This window comes from Styela clava, chromosome 11 (genome assembly GCF_964204865.1).
Source record: "Styela clava chromosome 11, kaStyClav1.hap1.2, whole genome shotgun sequence".
In the NCBI taxonomy this organism is placed as follows: Eukaryota; Metazoa; Chordata; class Ascidiacea; order Stolidobranchia; family Styelidae; genus Styela; species Styela clava.
Genome location: NC_135260.1, coordinates 15,799,637 through 15,820,020, shown reverse-complemented (window position 1 = coordinate 15,820,020; position 20,384 = coordinate 15,799,637). Strand labels below are relative to the sequence as shown.

Here is a 20,384-nt window from a genome sequence, read left to right as displayed (position 1 = left end):
TAATACACTTGTTTTACATGCTTTTCCATTCCACGGAAGATACATAAAAAGTTTGCCTCGAGATCCCATTTCACCTAATTTTATATTCCCGTCGGGACATATATATACGTTGCTGCTTGGCTTTTAATACCGAGCCTGAATATTCCTGTAAAAACGTGTAGCTGAACGCAAAGTTTTGACAAAAAAGTGAAATGGCGGTATGTAAAAAGGGGTTATTGTGTATTCATTGGAGGGAGAGACACCAAAGACGTGTTGCTCATGCGTAACTGCCATGAATCAGTAGAAACAGTAATAACTAGAAAACAAAAGAATGGTTCAAAACGAGATGTTGCTTGTCAATGCTCCACCGTCTTATACAATAAATATATAGACGACTTAAAGCGAAAAAGTAACAAATGGTGGCGAAAATTATTTGGTGGCAACAATATTTTTCCGCCTACTTCGCACGGTTGTATACAAGTCGTATAATGTATTTTGTAAAACCAATCACAAAAAAAATCCATACGCTCAGTATTTCGTGAGTGTTGAGGAAGAAATGGTCGGCCGTGGGAGAAGCAGCATAATAACATGGCAATTTGTGAATCTCCATTGACCGAGTTCAGCGAATTTGATTCCCAGATGGTTCCCCAATTTCACACTGTATTTCTGTTGTTCAATCCCACTGGGACAATTGAATCCCAAGAATAAATACCGTTGGCACACATATCTCCCGGAATGGAAAAATACGAGGAACAGCATAAATTCATATCAAACATACATATAAACACAATCTGCATTGTTTTCAATTAAAAATTTTTCGCTATAAGGCTATTAATTTTATTTATTTCGAAAATTGCTGTGACCTGGATTTTTTTGTGAGCGACGACGTCATCAAAATTGCGATTTTTGTGGCGGTTCCGGTTTTGCTTAAGTAAAATCTGCTGCTTGGCTGCGATACGGTACCGGTAGGCTAATGTGGCAGATTGCATACCCGTACCATTTTGAGTTCATATATTTGAGCACCGCTCTCTTGTGTTTACATCAAATCAGCAACACAATTTGCGTAGCAAGCTTTCTGACGCAATTTGAGCAGCTGGCCTACGAGATCCACATATTCATTAAACGGTCTTCTGGAAAGCCCCATATTCAAAAAAACAAAATCTGATTGGCTCATTCAATAGTATGCTAAATTTGCAATAGTATGCAGATGCAATCGTCGTGGGTTCAAATGTACGTGGGTTCAAATGTAATGGAACCTATTTTGAAGGCATCTCCTTGTCCGACAACGTCTGATTGATGACGTATGGAAGTGGATAGACACTTTTAAGTTATTTATCAATGCATCTTTTTATAAAAATAATTCCATGAAGTCTAATTGCTGATAAAATTAATTATGATTTGTCATTAAATAATTTATTCCTTCGCAGAAAAATTTGAAGGCACTGGCTTCTAGGGATGGGCCGAGATTCGGATCCGGACTCGGATTCGAGTCGAATCAAGGCATTTTTTGGACTCGGATTCGATTTCGAGTCCAGGTCATTTTTACCGAGTCTATAATCAATTCTGTTTTTACTAATTTGCGCCTATGTTATGACTTTTACCTCTATAAATAGTACATACCCTAACTGGTTAAAATTCGTTGTTAAATCTGTAACAATATTCCTCGTATGTATTATAAACACTCTTAATGAAAACGACGACAGATATCCAGATAATATAACGCATGTTGAAAGCTATTGATTGCTTATATAACAATGATGTCGCGCCAGTCGTCTTCAAACTATCTATCCTTTTTGGTATACATGTGAACAATAAAATATGTGTTAGCGCAATATTTTTGAGCTTTCGATTCTCCTAAAAATGAAACATGCTCTGGTAATTTCATCAATATATTTTTTTAAATCGAGTTTATTACGTGCAATCTTTTCCCTAAAAAGGGAGAAATAGAAAGCATGTAGAATTTTAGAACTTTTACATGAACTACTAAATTGCAAGCAGATGTACCTCATTGTATTAAAGAGTGGCATCTCTCTACCATACGCACGCGACATAATAAGTTTACAGCTAGAAGTATCTGGAAATATGGGGAAGCATTGCAATCAAAAGCTTTTCATTTTTCATATTGACATGTATGAATTGCTAAATAGCTGCCCAGAATTAACGAACGGTGATGGGCTGGAAATCCAGTTCCCAACCAAGGCGCATATTGACCCACGTTCACGTTTGTATTGTGGCCGCCAAAAAGAGGGAAAATAGATTCATAAAATGATTCAACAGCTATCTGCGGAACTATTAGCCATAAAATATGAGCTATGACGTATGTTTGTGAGCGCACGTTGCTGTAGCATTGTCAAAAACGTGTTTTTCTTCTCATCAATTGTGACGTCACGGACTGTGAAGATTCGATTCGAGTCCTTGACCTGTTACTCAGATTCGTCAAATCTCTGTGATGCCAGACTCGTTCCAACCCTACAGTGGCTTCTCACTAATGTAGATGTACCTAATCTCGTCTATACTGAAATTTTCATATCTGACAACAAAATGTAAGCACTTATTTCAGAATAAATCGATATTGCTTATAACATAAAACTATTATACCAAATTATTTATTAAATTCAATTCAATATTTTTCCCATGTCAGGATAAAACTACAACAAATACAAATAATTCTTCTCGCAATATACACACTTTCACCTTAAAAATGAAAATTTCCACTCTGCAGCAAACAACAGCAGCATCATTTACTGCTACCGCCATCATAATTAACTAATTTAATTCATCAATCAATAACTCTAGTAGCAATTTTTTGGTAGATTTGTGGCCCACCTGGAAATATTTCTGTGGCCCAGCAGCGAACCATGGTCCGCTGGTTAAAAACCGGTGACCTAGTCCAACTAATTTATGAACTGGCAAAAAGTACATTACTTGATGGTAACATTATCGATTTTATCAAACAAAGATCATTTTAATGAACAATTATTAATTCTTTAGAATTGGTGTTCCATAAATTTGGCTTCAACATTTAAAATAAGCAGGCTACTTCGTCGCGAACGCAATTTATCGGAAAGGAATATAATTTGATTCACAAATCACATTTCCTGTCGCACAGATGACATTTATATTTATTCTGTTTTTAGTGCATGATACGGCATTTTCCACTCAATTTTATCGACTGAATTGGTATCAAATATTGATTGATTTTTCTTTCAGTATAGCTAGTGTGTATTGTGTCACACATGATAGGCCCTATAAATATTTGGTAAAAAGGGCTACGTTGTCATAAGCAGGTGTTGTTACTTACAATTCACAAATTGCTGACGACACCTCGCCTATCACATGTCCGAAACAAACAATGAAGAGCATTAGTACAACAATGTACACAATTTTAAAATCAATAAAAATCGTATTAAAACGTCCTTTATAAGAAATTTGTACTGATTTTCATTTTTTATCCTGTTTGAATACCATAACGCTGGTATTACAGTCTAAAAAGCTTAAACGTTGTTCAATTTAACTCTAAAGATATCATGGCGAGTCTGTTTTAGCTGTGATATACCAGAATTCGATGGTTAAAATAGAAAAAGAATTTTTTGCATTCATATCAAATTACTACTAGGTTTTATGTTAGAAAAGACTTCCCGAGGGATAGGAAATTTCAGGAAATCAGGTGAAGTAAGTTGATAAGATTTATAAAAAGCTGTAAAGCAAGTTTATTCCTAAATGAGGGCAACTTTTTGCGACTTACTCTGAAGACGAGACTATAAATACAAAAATCAAACAAATATAACAGATATTGTGAAACTAAAATAAATAATTGTAATTTCAATGGAGCAATTCCGATTTCAGCAAAGATATTACCTCTCATAAAATCACCTCATCACGGTTGTTCAGTTGTTATGAGACTGAATAAGTATGGGTATTATTTGACTTACTGGCTATATTTGCTGACTAAGCAATTCAAAGTCTGATTTGATCCAACGATGTAGTGGCTGAATATGGTGGCATGAAAATCAAAATCTGACGCGATTACAGCGAGCAAAACGTATTTTCCCCGATAAATTTTGCTTATGATATTAAAAAAGGTGCAAACATTCATTACAAGTAACAATTGGGGCATAATTTTCCACAGGAATCAAACAAGTATTTTAGTAACATACTTCAAAATGCCATTCGTTTTGACAATAATTATCAATTGTGCATCTACCTCTGGTACACATTAACCAAATGTTGGTCATATACTAAAATCCACACACATTCAAATTTTTGCAGTATTCAAGGATAGCATTTTGCTGGAATAAGGTTTCAGTTAGCATCATTTTCAAAATATTGAGGACCATTTCAGGTAAAAATAAATATGATATTTATAGTATTTATGATAAATATGACAATTCCGTAAGAATCTTAGCAGTTTAATATTTAATTTTGTCATTGATTGTTCTGATCAGATTACCAATATTTATTTAATCACACAACTTTGATAAAGTATATCTACAGTGCACGGTAGGTGTGTGCAATAGTTGGTTAGGTTTGAGTAGCTAGAAACTGGTCCACGCATAGAGGTGAGACCACTAGTTTTGGGATGCTTTTATCTCTGCAACTTTTTTCTAAATGTAAGCACGATATTACCATGGAAACATTGAACTGCCATAATACATGATGGAAGTTGCATTTATTTGATGCATTTGCTTATTAAATGATTTTAAAACGTCGTAAAACATCTCTAAATATCTATTATCTAGCTCCTTGTTGAGAATATCTTAAAGATACTTACAAAAGAGTGCGGAATATTTTAGAACCTCAGCAAGTACACTTTTATAAAAAATGGCAGAAAACAGGGTTATTCCTGAAAATGGCGAAAAGTTTTACAGAATGGGTATGTCGGATGAAGCCTTCACAAAAGCTGCGAAAGACATGATAGAGTACGTCATCGGCTATTACAAAAGTTTGGATGGAAGACAAGCATTTCCATCTGTACAGCCAGGTAAAATATGATGACCTATATGTTTGATTAAAGTTGGGTATTTCTAACTGTACTGCTACTCATAAGTCAATTTTTATAAGTGTGATACATGGTGTTTTGAGGAATAGATTTAAAATATACTACAACATTCACACACGGTTTTCAAACAATTTGAAAATTTATTATCATTTGTATATAAATAAATTTGTGTTCTCTAATCGTGTATTTTGATTGAAAAAATAAGGTTCCGTTAAGTCGCTAACCAGATTGACGTAGGCCTACTTACTAACTTTAATTAAGTTTCGACAGAGCATGCTGCGATTCGAACATGAACTACCAAGAGAGATATATTAATAGGTGCAATATCGGGTTGAATGCGTTACACATTCAGATATTATTATATGACTTTTCACATTATTTGAATGTCAACCAAACTGAGTTTATTGTATATTCTAGTATTCAACGTTCATGTTATTGTATTTAAGGATTTATGAGAAAGTTAATTCCCGAGAATGCGCCACAACATCCAGAAAAGTGGGAAGATTTGTTTGCTGACCTTGACAAAGTCGTTATGGAAGGGATGACTCATTGGCAATCTTCGAGATTTTTTGCCTACTTCCCATGTGCAACGAGTTATCCAGCAATACTCGGAGATATTTTGTCTGATGCTTGTGCATGTATTGGCTTTACGTGGGTGAGATGGACGCCTGATATAGATATTTGATAAAATAATATAGGCCTACAAAAAAAGTGGAAATCATGCAAAAATAGAGGCTAAAAGAATAATAACACATTAATAACTTGATAACATTTGATGACGTGATAAAATTATCATGCTGTAGAAAATACACTGATTTGGCCCTAGCAATACTTCATATCTAAATAACGCTAGTTAACGATGCGCGTTGGTCTGACGGTTGGTGCATGGTGCCACCTTAACGATGATTACAATGTGTGAATTTATGGGTTGAATCCGGTTAAAGATAATAAAATGACAAAGACTTCATGGATTCTCCACCGCCGCATGGTGGCTCACGTACCAGCTGTTCGGTTAGGGCTTCCACCGAATTCCACGGGAGGAGTAGAAGGGGAGGCTCCGACCCCCTACTCTAACAGGATAGGGGCGCTATCACATGCTGACAGGTTTTGCTGTGAACATAACACCAGACTGTGACAGGGATTTCATTTCATCTGTTCTCACCTGCGTTACTTTTCAATTTTAGGCATCAAGTCCATCGTGTACCGAATTAGAAACTGTAGTGCTCGATTGGCTGGGGAAAGCCATTGGTTTGCCTGACTGTTTCATACACAAAGGTGTTGGCCCAGGACTGGGGGTTGTCCAAGGTATATATATATATATTTATTCATCCAACACACATACTATATTGTATATATATATAAACAGTATGTGTGTTGGATAAATAAATATGATTACGACAGATTAGACAGCAATTATAAATATTTGGAATACTGTAAAAGCTTCGACGTGACGTTAACAATTATTCAACCAATTTGTATGACGACACGTTACGAGATTAGTCAGGTTTAAACGAAGACCTAAGCTTTATTCAAGATTTCTTGGAAATATTTATTTTGTACCACATTTATTCCATTGTTGAATAGTGAGACCAATTAGCTGAGTGATTTTTGATTCTTTAAAACCAATCTAATATTTCCTTTACCGGTTATTTGAAATAAATTCTCTCAATGAAAATATATCTGTCAATTTTTTTTCAGGTACCGCTAGCGAAGCAACCATTATGACAATTCTGGCAGCAAGGACAAAAACACTGAAAAAATTGGAAGCTATATATCCTAACATTTCACAACATGAGCTTGCCTCAAAACTTGTTGCATACACATCAGAATATAGTCATTCATCGGTAGAAAGAGCATGTGAGTTTTATGCATAATCAATAGCGTGGTTTCCGAGGTGGCGGCAAATGCATGCGATCTCCCGAATTAAACAAGTGCTTTACATGATGATATGAAACTGAACTTGGCCCCAGTTATTAAAAGCAAAGACTTCGAATGAAACTACCACTTTTAAATGAATCGATTCAAGGCCACATTCCATCATTCGACTGTAAGCGAAAGTGAATTGCTTAAAGTTAATTGCAAATCAGTATATTGCATTTTTGGTACTCCCGTGGTATGTGAACCAAGATGGCGGACCCGGAACGTAGTATGCCTTTCAGGTTAGGGTTAGGCCAAATTTCAGGTACAAATACTACGGGAGTCACTTGGCTAGTTCCCGAACTCGTAATAGAACTAAAATAAGGAAAATTGAAATAGAATTATGGCCTAACCCTAACCTGGTAAACATACTACGTTCCGGTGTCCGCCATCTTGGTTCACATACTACGGAAGCGGCCAATTTTGTAACATTTACACCAACGAATATTTCCCCGAGATATCGTTATGATAGTTTACACAGACTTATAACATAAGATGGCCCAGTTTCCAATTACTTCAAAATCAAGACGGCTGCGTTCAGAACAATTTTGAAGCATACAAAATTAAGTTTAACGTAACGAACTTGCTCTTTTATGAATATTATATTTTTATATCTTTATCTGAAGTGCTAGTATCTACAAAAGTGCACTGCACTGTAGATTTCAAAATATTCAACACGAAGATATAATTTTAATATTTACATCTGACTTACAAGAATGCTTATTGTGGACAAACTTGCCCACTTTGGAGCATAGCGCATTTTTTTTGAAAACCAAAAATCTCAAGGCGAAATGAATAAAATAATAATTGTAAGTTTTCACAGGTCTCATAGCAATGGTGCATTTACATAAAGTGACTGTTGATAAGGATATTGCAGTTAGAGGAGAAGCATTAAAAAAGGCAATGGAAAAAGACAAAGATGATGGAAGAATACCATTTTATGTGAGTTTTAAATATTATTACTCACAGAAATATTGAATAAATTTTTCAGTCGAACATGCTTTATCACAATCTAGAGATATATTCTGAAAATTGACTAAAATACACCTATTATTTATGGACAAATACGTTCACAATCAGTAAAATTGACCGCGACAAAGAGTGAGAAATGCTGTTGTACGCTCATAATAAATTAATGCAAATTGAATCTCGAACTGAAATATACGCAATTCGCATGGTTATATTTGTAGTGAATGAAATATGTTTTAAAACCGTCTTCTTTTTAACTCAGGTTTGTGCAACCCTTGGTACAACGGCCTGTTGTTCATTTGACAATCTTCAAGAAATCGGAGAAGTTTGTAAGTTGATGGCGGTAATTTGAGTATGACAATTTAAAATGTCAATGAATCACTTTTTTTATAATTGCTATGCACTTTTGTGAGCAACCTAAAATTTTAACGAAAAAGATCAGAGGAACCGATTTCAATTTCTTACATTCAGGTAACAAAGAGGATGTATGGCTTCATGTTGATGCAGCATACGCCGGATGCAGTTTCATTTGTCCCGAATTTCGACATCGAATGAAAGGAATTGAGGTGGGAATACATAATACACTGAATTTACTTAGCATGAATAACCAGATTTATTAACTCGGACTCAAAATATTAGTGACAATAAACAAGATCAAAATATTTTTTTGACTGTTGGAGCAATTGTTTCACCCCTTCAATAGATAAAAATGGAAATGTCCGTTAAAAAGCCATTTTACATCGTTTCATATTTTCTCATAATTTAGCACTAAATTTTAACTTCAAATTGGCTTTATTTTTTAACATTCCACTACTACGTTTCTCCTACATTCCTTCCGCCTCCCCTTTCGATTGCGACGAGTGAATGTTTAAAAACGGCATATTTGATTCGTACGTCGTATTTCTAAATTACGTATGTTGCCCTTTCTAAAACATTCTATTATGAAATCAATACTATAACATGCCAATTGCTTTCGGTCAGATGGTTACCTCTTACAATTTCAATCCACACAAATGGCTGATGGTGAATTTCGACTTCTCACCACTTTGGTAAGTTTATATTATGAAAAACTGTGGCCGATCGGTTTCTATATTTGTATAGTGCTGGAAAATTATTCTTTAAGGCCGATAAGGCTGTTTAATTTCAGTAATATTGTATAAATTTAAATAAATTCCGTCAAGCCCAACGAGGATCATCATTGGTAGCGGGTGTCTTTACTTTTGCTTGTATACGAATCCACTAGCGCAAAACCATAGAAGGACTATAATGAGTTCGTCCCTTAGAAGCCTAATGGATATACAAATCCTAAATCTTTTTTGTTTCGGGAACCAACAATTTCTATGTTGAGCAAGTTGTTGGTCTTATATATAGTTGGAATGTTTGGGCGATTTAGATTTTTCTAACTTGATGTAATAATTAGCAAAGTCAGCAAGTAATATAATTTTATTTATTGCGAAATGGTAGTTGACTATGAGCAAATGCGTGTGCCAACTGCCAATGTAAAATCTTATATATTATGCTATTGTTGAACACACAAGGGTAACTATATGAGTATAACGAGGGTAAATATTCCCTAAAATCGATGTTGTCTCAAAATGTCGAATTCCATGTGTTGAACTTGTCCTACGTGGCCCGCACTTGTCTTTTTTGTGTGACTTGTGTGTGGTGTATGACTGACTGGTGGAACAAATGATACAAGGGGGGCATGTGAGACACGTGGGGAACGAGTGACAAATGATACGACTGAGACAAGCGTCAAACAGGTGGGGCATGCGGAAAAAGTGAGATTCAACATTTTTGAGATACTCAAAAAACGTACAATAAAGAGGTTTTACGTTTATTTTCCAATGAATTCAATAACTGTTTAACACGTATTTCAGGGTCAAAAATAGTTTGGATTTAATCAATTCATTCAAACTCAATCCATTATATTTACGCCACGACGAGGAAAACGTTGCAATTGACTACAGGGTAAGCTGCTTAACTTAATTTGTTAACAAATCAATTTCACAATGAATGTAAACCAATCAAAGAAATATTGAATACATTTATCTATCTCGGGGTCGAATATATATATATACTAACACATTTTTGTATTGTTTACATATATCAATTTTTCTGTATATAAATGGCTTGACTGTGCAATTTTTATCAGATATAGATGTACATCATACTAAAAATCCAACTTATTTAGCACAACCGAAAAGTTCTTGACTCTTTCAAATTACCCCCTAGTTTACAGATGAAACACATGTACAGGTTCATATGCTTTCACGTACAAATTTGGTGGTATGTACACCAAGATGGCGGACAACCTGAAACCTACCTAACCTGGTACACATACTATGTTCAGGCTGTGCGCCATCTTGGTGTACATACTGCGGGAGCTTCGAAATTCGTGGCAAATGTTGCAAAAAAACTTTTGCGTTAAATTCACGGATATGACTATCACAAAGTTTTGTTTCTTCCAGCATTGTCAAATTCCTCTAGGCAGAAAATTTCGTGCATTGAAACTTTGGTTTGTTTTTCGACTTATCGGTATCGAAGGACTGAGACATAAAATCAGAGAAGACGTAGCGTTGGCGAAAATGTTTGAATCTTATGTGTTAGAAGACAAAAGATTTGAAATTGTATTTTCCGTTGAACTTGGACTGGTTTGTTTTCGACTCAAACTATACAAAAATGACAGAAAGGTATCTCGATAATTCATTATGATTAGGAAGGGAGATTGTCGTATGTGAGAATGTGATTTGTTGATACCATTTTTCACAAGAGATAATAATTATTTCGAATAGTACAAATCACATTGGAAAATGTTTGTGGAGTTATGTATGCTTTGTTTCTGGCTTGTAATGAATCTAGAGCAAATATAAAGTTTGTATGTGTGGAAGAGGCCATACGTTGTTCTGAATTGTATGAGGCGTAATAGCGTTTTGATTTACCTTGCGCAGATGCTATAGGTAAATATATTTACAATTGAAAAAGTAGTAAACTTTGCTATATTTTTGATTAACAGAAAAACAGAGATATCAACGATCGTCTTTTGAGACAGATAAACGATTCCAGAGAAATTCATTTCATATCGTCGGAAGTTGAAGGAATCTATTTTCTTCGTGTGTCAGTGGGAGTTATAGCATGTGACGAGAATGCGGTGAAGAATTGCTGGGAAGTAATAAAAAGACATACTAATTCACTATTCGATCAAATAGATCCCAGTAATAACTAAGTAAAATAAAAGATTGAAGTTACTGATAATTACTTCAAAATTTGGGACCATCAATAAAGGAAAAAATAAACATAAGATACAGTGACAAAAATACAATCTAGCCCTATACTCAAAACGTATCAGTACTATTCCATCATTCGACATACGCTAGGCAGACCGCTAAAATTGATTTAGGTCACGAATGCAGTGCGAGACGACGTACATTCAAAATATGTGAAAACTAATTTAAAGTGTAATATGTATTGTATTTAAAAAGAAATTATAGGGTAATATTTCAAGGTTAACTCTCAATATATATATACATATATTCAAAATTTAGAATTCTTTCATATACAATTACTGCAATGATACATTAACTTTATTTTTCATTCACCAATATAATGAAAATATATATGCTATATAAAAATGTTCCCATCTGAGTGTCCTTACCCCAGTAGGCTACTATTTAAGGTACTTTAGCGGAGCAAATCATATCTGAACTCTTTCAGAGATCAATAAAAACACAATAGATTGTATATTCTAGAAGGTTGGACAATCGAATAAATCCAAATAACAGATAACAAAATAAGCTTGAAACGTTAACGCAAGTATATGTGATGAAACCAAACTTGTAACTAACTAAAAACCATAAAACAAAGACAAGCAACACTCGAGCGAGGGAAAATACGTAATCAACTTTTGCGCATAAAATGTTGCACAAATATATCATAAAGATATTGAATTGGGGAAACGACCTTGATTCAGGCAAATAACATGCACTGTTAACAATAGATGATGAAAGGTATTGAAATACACAGCAGGCCTAACTTTCTTTATTTACTCGCTACGAAGGATTTGCAAATTTAAAAAAGTGGTATATATATATTTAAAAATTTCATTTTAAGTATTACAACTAAGCGACTGTATTTGTAAAGTGGTATTCAATCATCCATGAAGAAGTTTTAATGAAACTAATGACTAAAACTAAAATTGACATAAGTGAAACATCAATGCTTTGTGCTTTGTAGCAGTAAAACAGCTCCGATTGTGATTGTGCTAGAAAAATTGTTATTCGCATTTAATCCTATAAATTAATAATTTAATAATAATCAAATTGAAAAAATAAATATATTCTAACGCATCATAAAAAAGCTATATATATATTCTATATATATGTAATTCATTCGTGTAAATATTTTTCCATCATATTGCTTAAATGCTCTCTTATAAGTATTCAGTTTGCCAAAAATCCGTTTTTTTGTTTATTGAAGCTTTCATTTCAAGAAGGCTCTTATTAGCAGTCATTGATATGCAAGAAGCAGGTTAGGAAGTATTTTTGGTGAGACCGAAAACCTTTGTCTATATGATGACGGGGGGTTGAAATCCTGTAAATGAAGGAGATGAAAACATATCTCTAATCCTGGAAACGACTTAGGATGGGAAATCGACGACACCAATGCACAAATTGGTACGAAATGTACAGGTTAGGCCTAAAAAACACAAAACCAAAAGTGTGAAACGAGACATTGACAGGGTCGAAACAGTTAGGCCTACTCACATATTTGGAGCAGTAGGTCTTGACATCTGAATGCTACTTTGAGAAAAACGAGACATATTGGCTCAAAACCTTGATGGGCAACACGGGGTTCCATGCTTTGTGGAAAACTAAATAAAACCACTGGGGAAGTGGGGATTCATGATTGCGAATACGCGACGATGCACTGGTTTTTCATCTCGTAGTGAATAACACCAGTACCCATGGCATCCAATACAAGTTCACTACGTGCTATCGACTTGAATATAAATCTCCCCATGACACCCTCGCTGTACAACCAGTCTTGATCGTTAGTGCTTAAATATATATATATATATATATTTGTAACAGAAAATCACCCTTTTACTATACAGCCTATATACTGTAATAGCCTACTAAAATATCGCAGCACGCAGGTGTCATACAAGGAATGCTTGCTTGAAAGCGTGTAAATCACCAAAAGAAAACAGTGTGTAACGGCATAATTTCTTCACATTTTAACATATAAATAAGACAAAGTGGTTAAATATCATTAAAATCCGTAGTAACCACTGTGCACTCGCTACAGTGCAATTGATTTCGCTGTGAATATTGTTGCACTAAAGGAAAAATTCCAATATCATCTGGAAGCATTGAATCTAGTAATTTAAAACGAGAATAAGTTAATTTTCTGAAATGATATTTGGAAGGGAAAAATAACAATGGATAAAACGGCTAATTTTTACATTCATGATTAGTAAACTAACAGTCTTGGGTACCACTTTGTTATGATATCCCAGCGTCGAAAACTACTTTGGTATGTGATCTCACGTGCTTTGCGTGATCTCAATCGCATACCATAGTGGCACTAACTATGGTGCCACTTCAGTATATGGGGTTGGCTTAATACTAAAATGACTGAGATCACACGTAATATACAAAGGAAGGATATGACGTTGCTTGTCGAAGTGTTTGGTAAACTCCAGTGGGTGGATGTAACTAACTTCATGCGTAATTCCGAATTCCGTTCAATTTAGATTTACCAACATTACGACAGCTGTAAAGTGTGCTGGGCCACCTTGTTGAGATATAATGTAAAGAACACATATTATAGTCGATTGGTTGAGTTTTTAGTTAAGTTGGGTTTATCGATTATGGTTTTATCGATTGTTTAGTACGGGCGACAGATGTTTCTGCGATAAAACCTAAGGAAAACGTATTGAATTCGTAAATATTAACGTTAACGTCAAAGAATAAAGTAAATACGGTGTTCCTCACGTGGTTATATTATATCCCGCTACTAACTGCGAAGTTGTCAATTGAATGGTCCAAATTTTTAATTGAAGTAGATTGCATTGACTGGAGTTAAAACTTTTCAAATGACCAAACGTAGCTCTTCTCATACTTGATCACAAATAGATATTTGCTACAGGAACTTGTTTGGATGTTTCTTTTGTTTACTGTGTGCGCAAGAAACGGTAATACCCTTTCGTGGGTCGCATCACAATGGTGCAATGAATAACCTCGTTTTATGAAAGCGCACACACGTAGCAATTTCGCCTGAATAATATCCTATTTCCATTGAGTGTGCGCTTGGCATAAATTGCGCGTTCGACTTTTATTATTCTCTGCTCATGAAGCTTATTATTGTAACAGTAACGGTTCGCAACGTTAAATGGCTGTCAAACGTTCGCCATTTGTTATTGTGTGTGTAACGTTTTATAGTCTTAATTATTATTAATTTTATATTTGTTCTGATAATGCTGTGTATAATAATAAATACGAGTTTATTTCGAATCCATAATCAGCATAACAGACGATAAAATGGTTACCAAAAAAAAGTAAAAACTGATTACAGGATTATAGAATCAGAGGGGCAAACAATACTTTGAGTAAGGTTTTTAGCGTACAGATTTAAGTTGGAAGGTTTTGCCAAAAGAAGTGGTACCGTACCGTAACGGTACGTGTTCACTCACCGGAAAAGTCTTAAATTAATTCACACTCACAAACAGAGAGATATAAGGAAGTAATACACAAAAACCTTGAATAAATTACATGGTACAGTGGTACCGGTACTGCTGTACTGTAGTAAATTAATAAAAAACTAAATGATAAAAGTTCTTTGTCACACCATATTAATAATTTTATAATCATTGCCAAATTAAATCAGTAAATATAGATTTTGTGAACGGTAAAGAAAAATATTTATCAAAAAAGATATCAAAGCTGATTCTGTGGTTACCGGTATAGTTCAGTAGTTACATGAAGTCAAATCGAAGTTAGGTGCAGGAAGATGTGGACTAGTCACTAGACCACTTAATAGAACTTGATTCCAGAATGGTGAAACAAATCATCAGAATTGTGATACAGTGCTTCCTAAAAAAGAATACTTGAGGCAAACTGTGGCCGGTGTTCATGTTGTAAGCGAATACTTGAAAAAATGAAATCAACTTCAATCAATCAAAATGATATGATTATAATTCTGTTCAATTCATGTTGTTCAGTTGTTAAACTGCAAGCAATACAGCAATAACAGTAGTTTTCATTTAATTAAAAATTAAATGAAAAGAGTTTAGTTACCTGGAAACAATATTTGCAAAACTTCTGTTAATTCAGATGTGAGAATGAAGAGAAATGGTTTATGAGAAAACATTGGTTTGTCTGTTGATTGGCTTTTTTAGGAAATAGTTTTGTTTTTGCGTAAACACATGTTTGTGCATAAAAAAAGAACAAAAATAAATATAGATGCTCCTTGACAAGTAACAGGATGATTTTTTCTCAATGAAATTACTGTATTAATTGTGCTTTGCTTTTGGAAAGAATAAACCTTTATTAGTCAATGTTGATGCAATTCACATTATCTCACACAGATGTATATCATTTAATTTTTAAATCTGTATACTACTTGTACTTTATCAGCATGCAACTATCTGACTTTGGCAAATCAGGTTCACACCACCTTAGCTGAGATGAGGCAATTTTTGTTCTGGAATTTCTTCAGAACACAGTGAAGCAGAACACAAATAATTGCATTAATTTTCATGTCATGATTCTAAAAAAACTTCCAAAGACCCCGATTTTATTGTATCACCCTTATCCAATTTAGTAATACAGTAATATAAGTTTTCATGCTATCAAAGTGAATTCATGTACTGAGAATCTGGTATTTTGTTTGCTTTTAGCGCCGTACAGCCGTAGTGATTTTCTGATGTTATATTATTGTTTTCTGTTTCCAACATATTTTCATATATGTAATAAATAGCAAAGGAAAACGTTAAAATTAGTCATAGATGTCTCGCTAAGTAAATTAAAAGATTGGTACCAATTTACCAAACAAAAATTGAAAATACTGTATCTTTAATCCTTATATATATTTACAGTCTGTATAGGTATTTGTAAAACTCAAAATGAGTAAGAAAGCACCTTCATTTGCTAACATGTCCGGCCAGGATGAAGCACTTTACAGAATTCCGCCTTATTTCTACATCCATGTTTTGGACCAGAACACCAATGTAACAAAGTTGGAGCTTGGGCCTAAAACCTACATTCGGCAAGATAATGAAAGAGTCATATATGGACCGGAGCGTATGATTACGATTCCACCTCGTCATTATTGCACCATAGAAAATCCTGTTGTAAGAAATAAAGAAGGTGAAGTTCAGTATGACCAGTCTGGTCAGGCAAAGCTCAGCTATGCTGATAGAGAGATTCGTTTGGCTCAGGATCCCTTCCCACTTTATCCTGGTGAAATTTTAAAATCTGCTGTTTGTGCACTGCGTATTGTCCCTGCAAATTCTGCGTTGCGTATGAGAGCGGAACTTGATTTTACTGACGGTGATGTTAAGAGAGTGGCTGGTGACGAATGGTTATTTGAAGGACCAGGTACCTACATTCCACGCAAAGAGGTTCTGGTAGAGGAGACTATCAGAGCCACAGTGATTCGCAAAAATCAAGCAATAAAATTGCGTGCGAGAAAAGAAACAGTTGATCGGGATGGCACTGAGCGTGTGACTGGGGAGGAGTGGATAATTAAAAAAGTTGGAGCATATTTACCCGGAACCTATGAAGAAGTTGTCGAACTTGTGGAGGCATATGTTCTTACTGAAAAGAAAGCTTTGCATATGAAAGCGAGTCGTACCTTCACAGACTTTTTGAATGTGAAACGAAAGAATGGAGAAGAATGGTTAATTCGTATGTCGGACACGGAATCTCATATTCCAGATGTTCATGAAGAAGTCTTAGGTGTTGTTGATATAACTACTTTGAACAGTAGACAATATTGTGTGATAGTTGACCCAGTTTCAGAAGATGATGGAAAGAACCAACTTGGCAAGCGCAAACTTGTGAAAGGAGAAGCATCTTTTTTCCTTCAACCTGGTGAAAAATTAGAGAAAGGCATTCAGGATGTTTATGTGCTTGGAGAAGATCAGGGCCTTATATTACAAGCAAAAGAAGCTCATTTTGATGATAGCAATGAAATACAGCGCAAGCCAGGAGACAAGTGGATGATCCGAGGACCCACCGAATATGTTCCATCCGTTGAGGTCAATGTATTTGCTAAAAGAAGTGCAATTTCTCTCGATGAAAATGAAGGTATATACATACGTGACCTAAAAACTGGTAAAGTTCGAGCTGTTTGTGGCCGCACTTACATGTTGACCCATGATGAAGAACTTTGGGAGAAAGAGCTTCCTCCCAATGTTGAGGCACTAGTGACATCAGCTATCGATCCTTCGGCTGACAGAGGGATGTGGGAGAAAGGAAACAAAGGCCCCTCTCAATTACGTCGTGATAAAACAAGAGTAGTTTCTTATAGAGTTCCTCATAATGCTTGTGTACAAATTTATGATTACAAGGAAAAGAAAGCACGAGTGATATTCGGACCTGAGCTTGTGATGCTCAATCCTGATGAGCAATTCACGCAATTGTCGCTCTCGGGTGGAAAACCAAAACGTCCGAATGTCATTAGGTCGCTTGCGTTGCTTCTTGGACCAGATTTTTGTACTGATGTCATTACCATTGAAACTGCTGACCATGCACGTCTCTCATTGCAACTTGCATATAATTGGTATTTTGATACAGACAATGCCCGAAAAGACCAGAAAGATGCTGCAAAATTATTCAGTGTACCTGATTTTGTGGGAGATTGTTGCAAGGCAATTGCATCTCGTGTAAGAGGGGCTGTTGCTTCTGTCACTTTCGATGATTTTCATAAGAATTCATCTCGTATCATTAGGTCTTCTGTATTTGGCGTAGATGAAAAAGGAAAAGTTCGTGACAAGTTCGTTTTCCCACAAAATGGGCTGACTATAACTTCTATCGATATCCAGTCCGTTGAACCTGTGGACCAAAGAACCCGAGATGCTCTGGTGAAATCTGTTCAACTTGCTATTGAAATCACAACAAACTCCCAGGAAGCGACTGCACGTCATGAAGCAGAAAGGGCAGAGCAGGAAGCAAGAGGCAGACTTGAACGTCAAAAGATTACTGATGAAGCAGAGGCTGAACGGTCCAGAAGAGATCTTCTGGAACTTCAATCATTGAGTGCTGCAATTGAAAGCACAGGGCAAGCTAAGGCAGAAGCACAATCAAGAGCAGAAGCTGCTCGAATTGAAGGTCAAGCTGCTGTAGACCAAGCAAAACTCAAAGCAGAGGCAGCACGAATCGATTCAACATCTGAGTTAGAGCGCTTGACCGCAGCCCGTGATGCAGAACTGAAATATTCTCGTGAGCAGGACGAATTGGAAGTAAAGAAACAGAAGCAGTTAGGTGATATCGAGACAGAAAAATTCAAAAATATGGTTGAAACCATCGGACCGGATACTATTTGCAAAATTGCTTCTGCCGGACCAGATATGCAAGTGAAAATGCTGAAGGCCCTCGGTTTAACATCAACTCTGATAACCGATGGAAATTCTCCAATAAATCTTTTCAACACTGCTCATGGTTTGATTGGCAGTCAAGGTTTTCAGTCTTCTGCTGTTGTGAGAACACGACAAGATGAAGATGATGACGAGTGATTTCCAATACAGTTGAATAGTAGTTGTCAAATATTACTGTAGCTTCAAACACATAATCTCTCCCATGTATGACGTATCAACAATTTTAATCAACAGTGCACTATTAAATAAGATGTTACTTTGTTCATTTTTAGTTTCTTATTTCGATCATGTAACGGTGACCTATCTATCTTAACCCTTTCCACAATGTATATTTTCTATGCACGACACGACAGGCAAAGCACAGCTTGAATGTGCCCATCTAGATTAGAACCTGTTTTCAACTTAATTTGTATACAAGTTCTATTATACTAGTTACTCTTTAGCACATTTATTCTCAACCGATATAGGTTATGTTGTAGATAATAAATATTCAAGTGTGTTTATTGTATTGTGCTTGTCCAAAGTTAAACATAATTATCTCACTGAAAAAAATTCGGAAGTGACATAGCTCGAAATACCAATAGTATCATCATGAGTTACTTTTAACTGATGAAAATCTGTTGGAATTTTTATTTCATATACTGATAAAAATTAAAATGTCTAGTCCAGATTGTAGAGAGTGTTATCAGAAGGTGAACTTATTATATTGCAACTTTAATGAGATGCAGGTCGGACGTTCATTTCTATTCAATTATCATGTGATTGATCGCCAGATAACATAAGATGATGAAGCAAGGTCGATGCGGGTTGATGTCTACATTCCAACATATACCCCTGAAGAGGATGGGCATTTCGAATCGACTTGAACAAAAATTTCGAATTGGCGCTATCCAGTTTTTGTCGCCCGTCAGTGGTATAGAATCTAAATTTTAGATGAACCCCCCCCCCCCCCCCCCCATTTTTTTTATTGAAGCCACTTCTGACAGGTGACTCTTTCTCGTGAGGTATTGATGAAATGTGTTTCCTATTGTGTTTGAACACCCAGGGAACTGTCTGAGTACGTTTTCGGTAAGTTAGTGATCCCATCGAAATAAAAGAAATCGCATACAAATGATACAATTGCATAACTTCAGTATTTGAAAATATTCGAATGAATGGTGAGGTATTTGAAAATGACAAGCCCCACTTCCGACTTTTTATCTATGTCGCTGAGAATTATCAACCGTTCTCTGTTTTTGGTGAATGAGCCCCGTGGGTACAATGGTTTACGGTGCGTTCCTGACTTTATACAGGCTTGTATATTAACGGCCGCAAGTGTCTCATTTTTGCATTATCAGTTTTGAGAGTCATCATCTACGTTTCACCCGGCATCGAAGCGCAGACGTCACCACAAAACTACACAAAAACACCGACAAACGAAGCAGAAGGCACCTAAAGACAAGTGCGGTCGGCCGACGGCGCCTACATTCGATAATGATCGTTCCACGGATTCACTTGCGGAATAACCTTGCTATAAATTTTACTTCCTCTAAAAATCAAATTAAGTTTTATCGTATTCTCGGCACGCAAAGAAAATACACTTTTGGCATTTCAGGGCAAAAGGTGGCGCGAGAAACCAAAACTGGTTTACAAGCAGCGACATCTATGATTAAGTCCAACAGTAATTAATACATAAAGGATAAAAAGTCAAACATTACATCATGAAAAGAAGCAAAAAGTTTACAGCAAAGTTTGGTACCGGTAGTACCGCAACAGGCGGTGTGTGTACAAAGAGCAGGGACGCAGATTACCGCTTACTGAGAATTCCTCATTCAAGGGAATTAATTAAACAATCACGAATGTGGTTCAACGGGTTACTCTGACCTTTCGGCCAAGGTTAGACACTAGCTCCTTCACTTCGCAGTAGTTCACCTTCCGCTG

General features: G+C 35.7%; 2 protein-coding genes and 1 long non-coding RNA gene across 7 annotated transcripts in view; 2 read left to right on the top strand and 1 right to left on the bottom strand.

The window, feature by feature from the left end:
* Window positions 1-3,463: 3,463 nt before the first annotated feature.
* LOC120346896 (aromatic-L-amino-acid decarboxylase-like) lies at window positions 3,464-15,957 on the top strand. Of its 3 annotated transcripts, none has more exons than XM_039416683.2 (13): window positions 3,464-3,646; window positions 4,249-4,321; window positions 4,719-4,960; window positions 5,425-5,633; window positions 6,163-6,283; window positions 6,677-6,835; window positions 7,719-7,837; window positions 8,127-8,193; window positions 8,336-8,430; window positions 8,846-8,913; window positions 9,745-9,835; window positions 10,336-10,557; window positions 10,881-15,957. In XM_039416683.2, the coding sequence occupies exons 3-13, from the start codon at window positions 4,801-4,803 to the stop codon at window positions 11,088-11,090; spliced, it is 1,521 nt and encodes a 506-aa protein (XP_039272617.2). In that variant the 5' UTR covers window positions 3,464-3,646; window positions 4,249-4,321; window positions 4,719-4,800; the 3' UTR covers window positions 11,091-15,957. The 3 variants fall into 3 exon arrangements, with proteins under 3 accessions (XP_039272617.2, XP_077973783.1, XP_039272616.2); XM_078117657.1 differs by having other exon boundaries at window positions 3,464-3,651; window positions 4,773-4,960; XM_039416682.2 differs by having other exon boundaries at window positions 3,464-3,651.
* The window catches only part of LOC120346898 (uncharacterized), a 36,289-nt gene continuing 27,730 nt past the window's right edge, over window positions 11,826-20,384 (bottom strand). For 2 of the 3 annotated variants that reach the window (XR_005570045.2, XR_013478858.1), the window contains one exon: window positions 11,826-12,454. This is a non-coding gene — a long non-coding RNA (uncharacterized LOC120346898). Of the gene's footprint in view, window positions 12,560-20,384 lie in introns of all 3 variants that reach the window. The other variant, XR_013478860.1, reaches the window with a different exon arrangement.
* Window positions 15,947-19,139, top strand: LOC120346895 (major vault protein-like). The gene has a single exon (XM_039416681.2). It carries the CDS (start codon window positions 15,990-15,992, stop codon window positions 18,600-18,602), a length of 2,613 nt encoding a protein of 870 aa, XP_039272615.2. The 5' UTR covers window positions 15,947-15,989; the 3' UTR covers window positions 18,603-19,139.